Source organism: Scleropages formosus, chromosome 6 (assembly GCF_900964775.1).
Source record: "Scleropages formosus chromosome 6, fSclFor1.1, whole genome shotgun sequence".
Lineage (NCBI taxonomy): Eukaryota > Metazoa > Chordata > Actinopteri > Osteoglossiformes > Osteoglossidae > Scleropages > Scleropages formosus.
In genome coordinates, this window is record NC_041811.1 from 34,265,241 (window position 1) to 34,281,696 (window position 16,456).

Sequence of the window (16,456 nt, forward strand, 5' to 3'; positions counted from 1 at the left end):
GAACTGGAAGCGTTGATTGTTTTGTTGACAGCTGGTGGGACGCAAACCGGAGCGAAAGCAGAAGACGAACGGTGAAAAAGGGCCATAAAGCGGAGCTGAGCGGAGCGGCGAGCGGCGGGACGGCTCAAGGTGGGCGCCGCCTCACACACGGCGCTCCTCCGGGGCGCTGACACAGTCCTCCGCGGCCGCTCTGCGGGCTGTTTTTTCATTTCACCTGCCCTCCTCCTCGGCAGCTGCAGCAGTGCTAGTAGTAGTAGTGGTAGCTACGGGCTCGCTGCGCCGCCCTGTCCTACTGCGCTCCCTCGTCCTCCTCCTCCTCCTCCTCCTCCTGTCTGTCCTGTCCTGCGCGGAGCTCCCCAGACACACGTCACGCTGGCTGGGTTGGCGAAGCAGGGGGACGCGCGCCTCACCGTTAACTGACAGGGCTCGAGCCCCCGGCGGCGGCGGCGGCGGCGGGCGCCGGCCTGCAGTGCCGAGCGAAACGAAAACTCGTTCCGAAACTTGTTGTTTTGTTTGGCCTCGGAAACTCGTTCCACTTTCGCTCCCTTCCTTTTTCGCGCCACACATGACATGACATTATCCGCACGCGAAGTTTTTGCGCTGCTCCGAAACGGCGAGCGTGTTACTGTTAGTCAAGAGACTAGAGACTCAAGTGAGTCAGCTGCAAAATAATAATTAATTTAATACTCAGGGGGTGCAGTCGCGAGAGCCCGGGGGGTCCTGGATTGTTGGAAGGACGAACGAGGGGGGCAGCGAACCGCGCGCGCTCTGCAGTGAGTGAGTAGCCGCCGGCTCGCGAAGAGGTGTTACCGGGGTGGGGAGTCAGACCAGCCCCGGCCGAGTCGAGCATCGACCGCCGCACGTCGGTCCTGTCACTCAGTCAGTGTGTCTGCGCTGCGCGGGCACGTGCGGGAGCGCGATCCCGACAAACGCGCGCTTCGCCACACGCTGACTGTGTGTATCGCTCTGGCTGAGAAGGTGTGTGTGTCGCAGCGTGTGTCACTTCGTGCGCGTTCCCTCCGCGACGGCGTCACGTGTGCATTTTTCCGAGTGTCTCGATGGATACCGGCAAAACGGAGTCTTCGTAAAAATATTATTATTATTATTATTATTATTATTATTATTATTATTATTATTATTATTAGTAACCCTTAGTATGAATCTGTTTTTTTGTTACTACTCTCATTGGCGCACGTGGCTGTGCAGGGCTGGCATTGTTGTTGTTTTGAACAGTGGCAACCCATTGTGTGACATTTGATTTGCACGTGATTTTCTAGCAGACACTTGGCCCTGTGTCCTTGTCCTTGCCTCGCCTGTCCCCGATGCCTGCGGTGTGAGGACCCGGCCATCCCCGTCCGCCAGCCTCCGGGCCAGCTGCTCTCGCCCCATCTTTGGACGGGTCGGGCGGAAGGAGGCAGGGAAGAGTCGCCATGGCGTCCAAAGTGGGAGACGACCCGGAGTCCCTCATCACGCTAACCCTAACCTACTGCCTGCGAAACCTGTGCCGGACCATGTGCTACGCCGGCGACAAGAACCGGCCTCGGCTGCGACCGGACATCTTCCTTCCCAGCGAGATCTGCGACAAGCTCGTTAATGCGTACGTGCGTCTGGGGTCGCGCCCCTCCCCCGTCTCCCTTAACACCGCCGAGTCTCTCGGCTTCATCGCCGCACGAGAGTTCCCTAAACCGCTCATTGCTGCGGCATTTGTGTGTCGTGCTTGGTTTTCTGCTTTTTCCAGCTGAAATGTGTCCGCCGCCTCTACGAGAAAACCAGTCCGTTTCCGCACGGCTCCGATCGGCCGCCCATCGCATTTACGTGCGCATACATTCATTTATCAGACGCTTTTCTCCAAAGTGACCAGCATCTCATAGAAAATACAAGGCGTTCACTACATTAGCAGGAAGAGACACTTCGATGCAGACGTGTGATTCTTAAGTGCAGTTACTTTCTTTCTTTCCACCATATGAATCAACGTTCATCACAGGAGTAGCTGCATAAAGCTCAGAATATCAATGATTCCTGATCACCTTCCTAGTAATAATTTAATTTTTTTTTGGAGATATATAGACATTGAAAATAATGCCGTTTTTGTTTCTGTTTATACTTCAGGTACATGGATCTGGTTCACACGGACAGTGACTTTGAGGAATACGGCGGCTTTTTCCTGCTCTTCTCGGACCCCCACAGCACCAGGCTGTCCAGGGTCCAGCTGCGAGAGGACGTTGTTAGAGACCGAGACCTTGAGGCAATTGGGAAACAGGTGCTGCCCCTTGGAGAACCAGTCCACAGATAGCAATGTCACCGTGTCTGACGTCTGGTTTATTTTATTCTGCAAGGAAAATACCCTTCAATATCTGATATATGTGACATGGTCCCTTCAGCTCTTAAACTGTTGACTGTTTGAAAGTTCTGCTACCTGAGAGACACTTTTTTTTTTTGCAGAGACACAGATTTGTTGCTTATGTTTTTATTTTAAGTGATTGATTAGCAGTATTTCACCCATTAACAGAACTGGGCGTTTATATTGGAGTGCTTAAGGGCAAGTAATTTGGACAGGTGTATAACAGTAGGTGCAGCGTTTGGGACGTGAACAAACACCCTTCGGGTCACGAATCCATGCGCTTAGCCTACACAGTGTCTCCTGTCTCAGTTAAATATTTCTGTATCTTATGTAAACACACCTTTGTGTGGTCCATGTGAACATGTGTTGAAGTGTTCAAGAGCTGTACATGTACTCCTGGCTGTTGCGTGTCATCAGTATCATTCGAGTTTTAATCCTCTCGCAGGAGAATTTGATAAGTCTGTCTTTTTTGTTAAACTGGACAGGCAGCAGGTGGCATGGTGGTTGCAGCTGCTGCCTTTGGCTCCAAAGGTCGCAGGTTCCAACCCCACCTTTTTCTGCAGTGCCCTTGAGCAAGGAGTTTATACCTTAATTGCTCCGATCAAAAGTTTCCATCTGCGTAAATGGCCAAATGGTTTTAAGTCGCTTTGGAGAGACGTGTCAGCTAAATGAGTAGATGTGCTCATTGTTTAAACTGCCAGCTACAGTATTTTATTGATCTTTTGTTTTCTTATCAACCCCCTCTGTCAATCCTGTTAGGATCTCATTGAGCTCCACCTGACAAACTGCACCAACCTATCGTCTCGCAGCTTGAAAACGCTTTCCTGCTTCCGGCAAACCCTGGTCTCCCTCAGCCTCTTTGGATGCAACAACATCTTCTACAGGAAAGGGGCGGCACCTCTGGCGTGTAGCGAGGCGGACGAAGAGGGACGGCCCGTCCGCCGGCACTTGGACTTGGACTTCAGCTTCCAGGGCTTCAGCAGGCTGCGGTTGCTGAACCTGGGTGGCTTGCCCACAGAGGTTGACGTGGAGTCCTTGTTGAGGCCTCTAACTACGCTGACCTCGTTGGACCTCTCTGGTGTCCACCTGGCCCGGGCAGCCTTCCTAACCCAGTGGCGGGAGCGCCTGGCTTCGCTGGTACTGTACAATGTAGACCTGTGTGAGGAGCTCGTCCAGACCATCTTACAAATGAGCCAGCTCCGGTAAGCTTTAAAGTAAAAGTAATACGTCTACATGGTTGCTCAGCCAATAGCCTTATACTTACAGGGCTGCAAGGTAAAAATTTACTGCAGTGCTCTGGGTACTTAGCTTCACACCCAGGCTCTAAACGTATGTTTTGCAAGTGAACGTGGGACTTTACGTCTTCAACTGTGCAAATTTGTGTGCGGCTGTGTGTATGAGTTCACTGGTGTCCACTTCAGGGTGTGTATTTTTTTTTGGGTGCGTGATTACATTTTTTTAACGGCAGCTAGATGGACTACTAGCAAAAGTATTGCACTTTGTGAGCAGTGCCAGACGGAGTGCTGGATTTGTCTCTCCTCTCTGTGGCCTCCTCCGTCTAGGCATCTGGACATCTCGAGAGAGAGTCGGCGTAGCTGCAAGTTCAAACTGACAAGGAATATGCTGACGAATATTGTACAAAGCCTTACCCATCTGGTGTCCTTGGACATCTCAGGGCACACAATGCTGGACAATTGTGCTGTCCCACACTTGGAAGATGCTCTGGGCCGCCCCAGGTGAGTAACCCAACACTTCCACTTTAAATTTTATTTGCCGAGCTCATATTCTAAACTCAGTGGTAGTGTTGTAGTTAGAGCTGCTTCCTTTGGACCCAAAGAGCACAGGTTCGAATCCCAGCTCTAGCTGTAGTACCCCTGAGCAAGGTACTTACTCTGTGTCGCTCTAGGAAAATTACCCAGCTGTACAAATGGGTAACGGTAGCTGAACATTATAGGTTGCTTTGGGGAAAAGCGTCAACTAAATGAATAAATGTAAACTCATCTGGCCAAAAAGTTATTTGGAAAAGATGACATAATTTGCATTTTTTGCGTCCGTGTTGTTTTGCAGCACGTCGTTAGGAATTTGCCTGGTTTGTCCGTACTGGTCATTATGTAAGCGCATTCTTGAGGAGCTCAGGGTCTCATGCTGTGGGTTTAAGGATGAGCGAGACTGACGAAAGCTTTCGCTCAAAGTACTGATGTAGTTCTGCCCATTTTGTCTGCTTTCATTGTGCAGCATCGAGCCGTGTAAGAGCAGCATCCTTCCTCTGCGAGAGCTGAAGAGGCCGCTGCAGTTCTTGGGGCTGTACGACACGACGCTTTGTAATTTGACACACATACCGGCGTACAAGGTAGGGTAGCTGCATTATATAAAAGAAAATGTATACACGCACACGCATAACTTATATATAGTCTGTTTAAATAACTTGAAAGAAATCTGGTTATGTGCAGGGTTTTACTGAGTGCACTTTTGCCTGTTTTAAAAATTGGTTTGTTGATCAGTGAGCTTTTCTCTTGTAGTTCTTATCGTCTCTCCTTTAGCCCGAAGTTTGCTCTATTAAATTTTTCGCTGTCAAATATTACTCTCTGGGTATTTTTTTTTTTTCCCCCATTTCATTACCATTTTGTTTTTAATCACTGAAATATGTAACAAACTTATATGTGTGCAGTAAGGTGCACAGTCGTTCAATTCACATTGCCTGTAGTGTGTGCACGTGTGTGTGTGTGTGTGTGTGTGTGTGTGTGTGTGCGCGCGCGTGCGTGCGTGCGTGCATGGACTTTGGTGCACTAGCTCCCCACTTCCGCTCGAGTTGTGCGACGAAAACATCGACAGCAGCTAATGAAAATGTAGTCTGTCCTCGGAACAATGGACTACATAGGGGAGTCAGCGTCCGTTGTTCCTGACATTATACACTGTTTTATTACATCAAAACACAAATAAATTTGCTCTTACAGCACTGTGCAAAAGTCTTAGGCACTTAGATGTTTCATAAAAATACTTGTTTTATGTATTTATTGTCTTCTGCATTAGTGTTAATGGGAAAGAGCATATTTTAGATTTCTAAGCATTCCTTTTGCAAAAAGTTACAGTATTACGATAAGGGTTTTGTATGTCAAGAAAGAAAGAAAAAGCACACACACACTGTCTGAAACCGCTTGTCTCGAGGCGAACCGCAGCCTAACCCGGCAACAAAGGGCAGAAGGCTGGAGGGGAAGGGGACACACCCAGGACGGGACGCCAGTCCATCACAAGGCACCCCAAGCGGGACTTGAACCCCAGACCCACCAGAAAGTGGAACCTGGCCAAATCTGCCACAACCCCACTTGGGACAAGCGGTTGTTGACGATGAATGGTTACTCAACTTTGTAGGAAGTTTTATTAATTAAGAGCATTATTTTTGGAAGCATTCTCACTTTACAGCTTTTTCCCCCAACCAAGTGCCTAAAACTTTTGCACAGTACTGTATGTATGCATCCTGAAAAAACTGTCCAAGGAAAATTTTAAAAAAAATTCAATTGAAGTAGTACAATACTGCAAAACACATGTGAACAAAATCCTGCTTTGCAAACTTTGAGAGGGGGATGTGCTTTCTCTGGTTTAATTCAGAGTTGTGTGCCCTTCTACCTCTAGGAAAGGGTTAAATAAAGGGTGATTGGGACATTGTTCTTCCTCTGCTGTTAATAGTCTTATTCTTGCGATCAAATGAAGAACCAATCAAACAGCTGTTGGTAACACTAGTAGTGTAGTGGAGCTACTGCCTTTAGACCCAAAGGTTGCAGGTTCGAGCCTCACCTGTAGCTGTAGTATCCTTGAGCAAGGTACTTACCCTAAATTGCTCCAGTAAAATTACCCAGCTGTATAAATGGGTAAATAATTGTAACCTCAGCACTGTAAGTTGCTTTGGAGAAAAGCGTCAGCTAAATGAATAAATGTAAATGTAACAGCATAGAGTCAGTGTGCTTTGCAGTGAAACATAGGCGGTGGTCATTAGCAATCCATGAGCTAGATTATCAGAATGTGTACGTCCAGTGTATAGCATATAGTGCTGCTTGTAAGTATGTGAACATTATAGGCATGGTCATTGTTCTTGTATAAAATATTACAATAAAATATAATTTTTAAATCTTAAATTTACAAAATTATGATTTACACACCTGATTCCACTTACCTACTTTATTGGTTTAACCGATGAAACTTTGGGGTTCACTTATTTTTGTACCTGCGCTACTTAATTTGTTTCTACTACATGCATGATTTCTTCTAAACCAACACATGGTACTGATCATATATTGTCATTAAAAAGACTGCTTCCCATTCACCATTTTGTGGTGAAACTAAGGGACACCAGGGCTTCACATACCTTCAAGCAGTACTGTGTCTTGTTCTATATTGTATATTTGCAGAGCACACTTAAGACCCCTGCCACCCTACGTTACACAAGCAATTATTGATAATGCATGAATAAATAGAAAAACAGAAGACAATCTAGAAATAATGTTTGTTACAAATCTTGCTACATATTTTTGTGTTGTCATTGTCATCCATAAAAATATTTTCTGTATTCTTATAATTTTAGGTGCCATTTTTTTTTTCCTGTAAATTGATTTTGGTGCTTTAATTAATTTGTGTTTATTTCACTGTTTTAAGTGACCTATTTTTAGTAACATTAAATGTGCCTAATAGGGTGATTTCACTGAACAAACTAACTTCATTATGTGAGAAATTGGTGGACATACACTAGTGTTCAGAAGTTTGGAATTGCTCAAATTTTCATTTCACACATTTGACAGTGGATGAATGGAAAAAAGAGTATTTTGGATGGAGGAGTCTTCAGCCTTAAGTCCTAAGTATGAGGTGTTTTGTATCAAGGAGTAGAACATCTGTGAGACGGAGAACAAATGAAAGGATACTGGAGGAGTGCTTGATGGCTTCTGTCAAGCGTGGCGGAGGAAGTGTAATGGTATGGGGCTGCTTTGGTGCTGGTAAGGTGGGAGATTTACACAGAGTGCATGGAATACTGAACCAGAACGGTTACCATTCTATTTTACATTCATTCATTTAGCAGACGCTTTTACAAGCGTTATGGCATCCCTTGTCATCCCTTTTCATCATGTAGCAGGACAACAGTACAAAGTGTACTTCTAAGCAATGCAACAGCTATTTGGTTTAAGAAACAGGAAGCTAGAGTACTGTGTTTGAAGGACTGGCCAACACAATTGCCAGATCTCAACCCTGTTGAGCTCTTGTGGGAGGAGCTTCACCATAAGGTCAGAGAAAGTTGTCCTACCAGCCAGTGTCATTTCTGGGAGGAGTTACAGAAGACGTGGGTTAAAATTTCTTCCGGATAGCTTCAGAAACTGACAGCTAGAATGCCAAAGGTCTGCAAAACTGTAGTTGTTGCAAATGGAGGATTCTTTGATGAATGCAAAGTTTGATGCACTGAACAGTAACATGAAATAAAAATTTTGACATTCAGTGTGTTGACTATCATTTCTAATTAATGTATTGATACCTTGGTAAATAAAAGTACTAATTCATCAAGAACATTTCTGGCCAATTCCAAACTTTGGAACACTAGTGTGTTTGTGCAAATGTGTGTACGTAGTAGACTGCAATCATAACATGGGCACGTTATTCATTCATTCATACCTGTGTCTCGGCTCTGCCCAGGTCACAGGAGGGAAAAATGAGGATCAGATTCTAAACGCCATCGAGGCTTACACTGAGTTCCGGCCGGAATTAGCACACAGAGCCATCAACCAGCTTTTCGACATCGCCAGGATACAGCACTGCAATCAGCTGCTTCGGGCCCTAAAGGTGGGGAACGCTACCCCCTGCGGACCGTTCACCTGCCCTCCTCTTAGACATCCGCTCATCATCTGCCTTCGACCTTCCTGTTTTCCACTAACTCACTCACCTCACTGGTTTAATATACGCCATTTTCCCCATTTAGTCTGAGCATGTTACCTTCACGTCTGAAAAAGCGTGAACACAGAATGGATTCAGACCGAGTTACAGAATGAACATATTTCATTTGATTTCCTTGCTAATAATTTGCTTATAAATAACTTACAATTGTGATTTGTGATTTACAATTGTGGGCAGCACGGTGGCATAGCAGGTAGCGCTGCTGTCTCATAGCGTATGGGTGGTGCGAGAGGACGTGGGTTCGATCCCCACTTAGTCTGTGTGGAGTTTGCATGTTCTCCCTGTGTCTGCGTGGGTTTCCTCTTGATGCTCTGGTTTCTTCCCACACTCCAAAGGCATGCTGTTCAGGTTCCCCCATAGTGTGTGAGTGACAGAGAGCATGTGTGTGTTCCACTGTTGTATGGATGAATGAGCCAGTATAAGTAGTGTATCTAGCAGTGTAAGTCACTGCGGTGAATAAGGTGTGTGGGCTGATAACACTACATAGAGTTCGTTGGAAGTCGCTTTGGAGAAAACTAAAGAAATCTGAATGATTTTGTTCATTATGCAGGCGGCTAATTGCTATTCCGTTACCACAATTACTCTTCACCTTTTTTTTGCTGCATTGTGTGCTGTGGTTCACCAGCTCTGACCATGTATATCTACAATCTAACTCCTCAGTTGGTGATCGCTGCCCTCAAATGCCACAAGTACGACAAGAGCATTCAGGTGACGGGCAGCGCAGCGCTATTTTACCTGACCAACACAGAATACCGTACCGACCAAAGCGTGAAGCTCCGGCGGCAGGTCATTCAGGTGGTGCTGAATGGCATGGAGCAGTATCAGGAGGTTACGGTGGGTGAAGGGGACAGAAGTCAAACATAAGAGTAATGTGAAATTGTCACATGAGAATTTTAAGTGTCTTGTACAGCTGGTCACTGGTATTCAGTGAGCGTCACCAGTTCATCCTACTCACACTCCTGCGGGTGGCCTTTATGCCCTCTTCCTGGCCTTATGCTCCCCCCCCCCCCCCCCCAGGTCCAAAGGAACTGCTGCCTGACACTATGCAACTTCAGCATCCCGGAGGAGCTGGAGTTCCAGTACCACCGAGTGAACCAGCTGCTCTTGCGCATCTTGGAGCCGACGCGGCAGGACGAGTCCATTCAGCGCATCGCTGTGCACCTCTGCAATGCCCTCGTGTGCCAGGTGGACAATGACCACAAGGAAGCTGTGGGCAAGATGGGCTTTGTCAAGGTACAGCCTGTGAGGGCCTTTTAGGGTGCGCACACGAAAAATGCCGTACTGTGATACTAAAAATATTGCAAGTTAATTATTAGCCTTATTAATTACTACTATTTCAGCCACTGCCAGATTTGTGTTACCTGTTCTTCTGTAAAACATATAAAATCACTATTTGTGAAGGTGTCACGGTAGAAGAGTTTACTGTGAACTTCTTCAGCTCTACTGGGTTTTGACTGGACTGTTATGACTTGGAAGTTGCATTACAGTGTACAGGGTTAGCATCTCTCCATTTCTTTCCCTCCGTTTTCTTAGACAATGCTGAACTTGATACAGAAGAAGCTGCAAGATAAATTGGTGAGTTTTCCAAGTCTGGTGTAGCTCCGACACCAACTGGCTCCATCTCAAACACAAGCGTTGGAAAAATGAGTCACGGTGGTCACAGACCGAACTGCTGTCCCGACGACAGTGTTTGTCGCGTAGCTTCGTGCAGCAAACTTTTCTATGTAACAGGGAAAAAATACAAAGATTTTGTATGAAAAATTCTGAAATGTAATAATGAGATCTTGCTCCAGCAGTGGCAGGCCTGCGTGTTGCTGTGTAATTTATCTATGTGGCATAATGGTTAGAGATGCTGCCTTTGGACCCAAAGTTGCAGGTTCAAATCCCACTTCCATTTGTTTTACTGTTGAGCAAGGTACTTACCATAAATTACTCCGGTAAAGTTGTCCAGCTCTATAAATGGATAAAGAACTGTAGGTAGCTTTACGCTTTGGAGAAAAGCATCAGATAAATGAATTAATATAATGTAATATTCTACGTATTTCCAGCATGTTCTCCCATTTCTGGATTTAGTGTGACCAAGTAATGGAGTTCTCCTGGAGTGCGCTGTGGAACATCACAGATGAGACACCGGACAACTGTCAGATGTTCCTCGATCGCAGTGGCATGGCACTCTTCCTGGAGTGTCTGAAGGTGAGGAGGTCTGATCCCCATCCTTTGGGTTCAAAGAGGGGTAATGGGGCAGAGGGGGAAGTGAGGGAAATGTGGGTTGTGTCAAGAGCAATCACAAATCACTGGAGTTTTTTATTGGTGAAAAAGAGCAACAGCACTGGGTCAGAGCAGCGCAGAAACAGGAAAGACGCACACAGAGAAACTGCAGACTTTGTCTACATTCGTACAAGAGGTGGGCAACAGCAAACACCAGGTGGAAAAGGAGTTGAACTTTGAAATCACTAACCACAGTTACAAACTCAGCTGCAAAGGTGAGTCAGTTGCAGTTAGAAGTATGTATCAGCTAGTAAAATAGTCTGACAATTGTTTTTGATATTTCAAAGCAACATGAGGCACCATGAGTTCCAAAGAGGCTAATCGGTCAGCGTCCCTGACTCTTGTTCCACTAGTGGTAAAATTATTTGTTTAGGACAAGTCTTAAAAATAAGAGCACATCAATCCAAATGTCTCCCTCCTTATAGGAGTTCCCCGACAAGCAGGAGCTACATCGCAACATGCTGGGGCTGCTGGGTAATGTGGCAGAGGTGAAGGCCCTTCGGCCTCAGCTGATGACCCCGCAATTCATCACGGTATTCAGGTGAGAGCTGCGCTTTTTTTTTTTTCTTTTTTTTTGGCTTTCCCACTTGCTATCAAAGAGTGACATTAAGAAAGGCATGTGGTTAAATATGTCATTTGTGTTGGTGGCTAATTTAAAATCCACAAAAACACTTCATGACACTGAAGAACAACAGACTCCCTCCATCACACTTTATCAGTAACAATTCCACATTTTACCCACCTGTACTGTTGAATTATTAAATGGAAGAGAGGAGTTAAGAGCATGGCTTAAAATTTCAGCAGCGGCACCGCACCCCATGTTCAGCGTTGCCACCCACTTCGTATGAGTCCCGGAGCTTGGTGACGAGGCCAGCCTGTCTTTCAAGACTCTTGGTTTCTATCAGAGAATTGAATGTAGCATGCTGAGCACATGGTGTGTGTGTGTGTGTGTGTGTGTGTGTGTGTGTGTCTGCACAGTAACCTGCTGGATAGCAAGGCGGACGGGATCGAGGTATCCTACAACGCGTGTGGGGTGCTTTCCCACATCATGTTTGACGGACCTGAGGCCTGGGCCATGGTGGAGCCGTGCCGGGATGAGGTCATGGACCGGATGTGGGATGCCATCCAGAGCTGGGACGTCAGTTCGCGCAGAAACATCAACTACAGGTGGGAGCTCCTGTGACAGGAGTTCAGTAGTCCATGTACTTCAGAGATGTAGGTCAGGGTACCTAGGACACAGCCGATGGTATCTACAGGAAACTAAAATAGGGCTCAGCTCAGTGGGCCAGTCATGTTGTCTTGGAAAGGACTCCAGGCCAATATGGCACCAAGCACATTTCTCGAAGTATGAATGTGAAGTTTTACAGATATCTGCACTTCTCCTGTCCCTTTAGGTCCTTTGAACCAATCCTCCGCCTGCTGCCCCAGAGTATTTCACCAGTCAGCCAGCACTGGGCCACGTGGGCTCTGTACAACCTGGTGTCTGTTTATCGTGAGTGCCGTGTCCTCTGGACCAGTTTACGCGGTCTCTGTAGTATGCTGGGAGTGACCAGGGAGAGCAGTTGTGGGTGTGTTTTCAGGAGTTTTTAATTATTTGTTATTATTTCTTTTCCCCATACTTAGCAGCTAAATACTCACAAAGCCCTTAGCAAAAAGGAGTCACTTGATGAACAGGCACTGGCCTTTCCAAACACAAAGAAATGTTCAAAGCGCAAAGTACATCATCAAAATCAAATCTCTACATTCAAGTCTGCACAGCCAAAGCTTCTATTCAGTCAAAATGGTAAATTGGCTGTACCTGGGGCTTGGACATGTCCAGGATGGACCTACCAGGGTCGCTTTGTGTTTTATCCACTCACCAGATTAAGTCACTAGCAGATCACTGTTATATACACGGGCTGGACAAAATAATATAAACCCAACATGAAAAATCAACTTAACTTTGAAGAGTCTGGATCACAATTACAGGTATAGCTGCAAAGGTGAGACATATTGGGTTGATTGCCAATTAGCTGTGTGTGAGTGTGAGTGAGTGTGAGTGAGAGAAAGCTATGAAAGAGGTCTGGAAATTAGCACTTTGATAGTGAATTCAAAGCAACATGAGGCAACCAACAGAAGGAGTGTTTCAGTTGTCAGTGTGTCGGTCACAAAAGCTGCATAATTAATTAATATGCTAAGGTGAGGAGTCTCAAAGATGGTACAAGATACTCACTAAAGGCCCCAAAAGTTTAGCCTCAAAAATGACCACAGAATTGAATCGGTGCCTCATGTCCCAATCTCAACAAAAACTGTACATCTCAACATCATTGAACCTTTATGGGAAGTTCTAGAGTGGAAAGTGTGAAATTGGTTTCCACTCTCCTCATCCTTCAAGGACCTGGAGGCTTTTCTTCTTGAAGACCAGTGCAGTGTCCCACTACACACAGTTCCACATTTGCATAAGTCTTCCAAGAAGGACTGAAGCTGTTCTGAAGTCAAAGGGTGCCCCTACACCTTGTTGGGTCCTTGATATTAATGTGCGTTTAGGTGTTTCTGTTATTGTCCAATCTCTTGAAACAACAGTACATCTAAAGTGTCATTTAATTGCTTCTTGTTCCACCAGCGAGTAAGTACTGCCCACTACTGATTAAGGAGGGTGGGATGGCTCTTCTGCAGAGAGTACTAGAGCTCCAGACATCACATGAAGAGACCAAGGACATGGCAAGGTACAAGTCTCTTCTCTTGAGCCATCCTCATAAGCCCAAGAGAGCAAATTTTAAACAAGTAGTGCAGTGTATAAATCCGTTAAGGGCGTAGGGCATTGACCAAGGGCTAGATGGTCCACTCTAATCTTATTTCTCTTTAGTAGAACATTTTTTGACAGAATTTTGGGCATTTGTAAGGCTTATTACAGACAAATGTGTGACATGTTATTGTGATTTGGGCTGGTGGTTGAGGTTTTCTCTCTTGCCTCCAGGAAGGTGATGGAGCATTGTGGAAACTTCAAGGAGGACCCCATGGACACTGGGAGGTAAATGGTGACAGCAAGGGCAAACGCTAGAAGACATGGAAGAGAAGGAGAGAGAGAGAAACAGACTTTTGTTTTCCATCTCGCACCAGAGGCAACTGTGCGCATCAGTTTACTGTAGTGTCTAGACGGGGGGGATCTTCGCTTCTCGGCCAGTGTTTTCGGGAGGAGCTGCTCAGTGTGACAGCGGTACGGAGACGTGTGGCGCACTGGATCTTTTCTGTGGTATTGCACACGATAAGCTTTACTTGTACGACTTATATGGTTTTGTTCTCTTTTTGTGTGGGTGTGTCTGAGGAAACACAACAATATGGGAGACGTCTGTTACTTTACTGTAAGATGAGAAAGAAGCGCTCGAGGCGTTTCTCCTCGCTGAGAGGCCATCGTGTACGAGCTTGGATTCCGCACAGTACGTTTTGTTGAACACCTCAATTAAACAGTGATGTCCCCTCTGAATGTCACTGCCCTGCCTCTCATGGTACATGTACTGCCCAGGAGGGAGAGTTCCCATTTCTGCCACGAAGCTCTAGTCTGACCCTTTACCGCTGAGCTAGTCGTCAACAGAAGCCCTGGATTGTGTGGGGATTATTAAGTGGTTAAATTGGTCTTTGGGTCTGTTTTCATGTCCATCGTGTCCCCTTGTGGGCAACAGGAAGTCTTCCCTCGTGATATCGAGCATTTATCAAGCATGTGGAAGATTGCTGCTTGTCTGCTTTGTATGTAGTTGAAGCACATTTTTGTTACTCACTCTTTTTATGTCATGATTTAAAAACAGTCTGGGAATACTATGACCAAGTAAAATTTTCCCTTGAGCAGCCTGCTATGAAGATTAAAACACACTCCTCTGAAACTAAAATGCCAGTTAAATACTCTCCCAAGAGATGTCTGCCGATGGCATTCTTTTAATGTGGCTTTATTTTCAGTTAAAGAACTATAATAGCATATTTCTATAAAAATATGCTGTTACAATGAGTGCAGAATCTTAAAGGTTTTGCTTGCAATATCTGTGTGATTTTTTTCATGGTCTTTAATTTACAGAACTCAAATGATTTCATTTTGTCATCGTTAAAAGGGTTGTGCTGTGCACTTCAAATGAATCATGTCGATCAGAAAGAATTCCACGGATTATTTTACAGGTCAATGTAAGTCCTGTTCAAAAGTGTTTCAGAACATTGTCAACTCTTTACCAGGCATTTATGTAAATAACATCATGGTACAGTGTTCAAAACCAAAATGTTTATGATGTCATCCTCCACCCCCCATGTAGATGAAATGCTGGGATTATTTATCAAATGATTTTAACGTAATTGTGAAACATAGCTATGTGGTACGGACAAGATTTTAAACAAGTTTGTCTACCTTTTTAGGACAAATGAGTTCTTGTTACTCTTTTCTAAAAACATGATGTGTTATGATACCCGAGCATGGAGTGTCGAGGTGGACCTTTAGAGTTGTAGATGCATAATTTAATTGTTATTCCCTAGTGTCATTTGGATTCCCAGGGTTTTGTCTTTTGTTAATTTTACGACCGCCAAGTCTATTTTGACAGTCAGTCGTTGGGTACGTTTGTATGGCGGGGAATGTTGTAATATTCATTTGGGGAGTTTTGTATGTATATCAGAAACACTCATAGCGATACCATTAATGTTTACTAGTGTTGGGTTTGTTGTCAGAATTAAATGTAGAGCGCCGGTCGGAGTGATGTCAGAGACTGTAATACACTAAAGAGCAGTGAAATTCTCACTTATTTTGGAAGAATCATATTATCTATAAGTGGTAATCAGATGGTGAAGTATAATGCCCTCATCTTATTTTTTTACATCTTTCTTCATTGTCCCTTAAGTAGAAACAACTCAGGTTGTGTGTGTGTGTGTGTGTGTGTGTGTGTGTGTGTGTGTGTGTGTGTGTGTGTATATGACACAGGGGAATATGGAAAAACAATGTTTGCTTGAAAAGGGAGCCACGTTTGGTTCTCTTTCACTAGTATAATGGTTCAGTTCTCTCATACATTTAGGATTTTGATTAAAATAAAGCTGCGGTGTCTGATTTTTCCACCTTGTTTTCTTTCCACGTCTGATCAAATTTTGAAGAACGTCTAAGAAAAACAGGAGTGATGTGTCATGGTTTCTTTAGCTAGAACTTGATCATGTGCATCTTCACAAATATCAATTTTTACCATTAGAGCGATTACTACGATCCGCTTTACAGTATACTGACTGTAAGAATACAGATTAATTAAAATGAAATAAATGTTGTTTCTGAAAAATCAGGTTTTCAATATTGCTCACTTTCTGCTGCTTAGCAAGGATAAATATTATTTCCCTGAAGCTGTAGAGCCTCAACTATCATCTTGGAGAGTTCAGTCAGAGTTTGCTTTACATGTAGGCGCAGAGGGTTATGCTGTTAGATTTATGCAGATTATAGGAAGCTAGACAGCTGTGTGCTTTCCAGCCAGCTTGTAATATGAACTCTGACCTCTGACTTGCGCTTTAAGACTGCATCAAATTTCTACATCCTGAAATGGCGAAAGTACTGTAATACACGGTGAATTGTTCTACACGTTACATGGTATGCCGCAGTATTATCTGCGCTGGAATGATACTTTGATCATGCGAGCGAATTTGTACGAACGCAAGGTAATAGACACTTCGAAGGTCACCTTTCTTATTTAATGTGCTCTTTAAGGTTTACTGTACTTTACTGTGTTCTTTAAGTTGTTTGTATTGTAAGCTGCTCAGCATTACAGTATATAACTGTTTGCACAACTGGGTATTCTTACAGCATCGCTCAGGGTAAGTATTTATTCAAGGGCACTGCAGGGGTAGCGGGCACCAACTGAGAGGCCCAGTAGGCCAAGAAAGTGCATTGCTGGATGAGGATGACACATCCTTTCTAGTGGCTATCAGCATTTG

At 44.9% G+C, this 16,456-nt stretch overlaps 1 protein-coding gene across 5 annotated transcripts; it reads left to right on the forward strand.

Annotated features, from left to right (window-relative positions):
* Positions 1 to 15,647, forward strand: LOC108934504 (protein zer-1 homolog). Of its 5 annotated transcripts, none has more exons than XM_018752379.2 (16): positions 3 to 129; positions 1,278 to 1,597; positions 2,110 to 2,260; positions 3,101 to 3,543; positions 3,904 to 4,077; positions 4,577 to 4,691; positions 8,012 to 8,158; positions 8,930 to 9,103; positions 9,287 to 9,502; positions 9,803 to 9,844; positions 10,343 to 10,462; positions 10,963 to 11,078; positions 11,516 to 11,704; positions 11,932 to 12,029; positions 13,140 to 13,242; positions 13,494 to 15,647. In XM_018752379.2, exons 2-16 carry the CDS (start codon positions 1,431 to 1,433, stop codon positions 13,549 to 13,551), a joined length of 2,313 nt encoding a protein of 770 aa, XP_018607895.1. In that variant the 5' UTR covers positions 3 to 129; positions 1,278 to 1,430; the 3' UTR covers positions 13,552 to 15,647. The 5 variants fall into 5 exon arrangements, with proteins under 5 accessions (XP_018607923.1, XP_018607914.1, XP_018607895.1 ...); XM_018752388.2 differs by having other exon boundaries at positions 1,281 to 1,597; XM_029252807.1 differs by lacking the exon at positions 3 to 129 and adding an exon at positions 749 to 777.
* Positions 15,648 to 16,456: the final 809 nt, after the last annotated feature.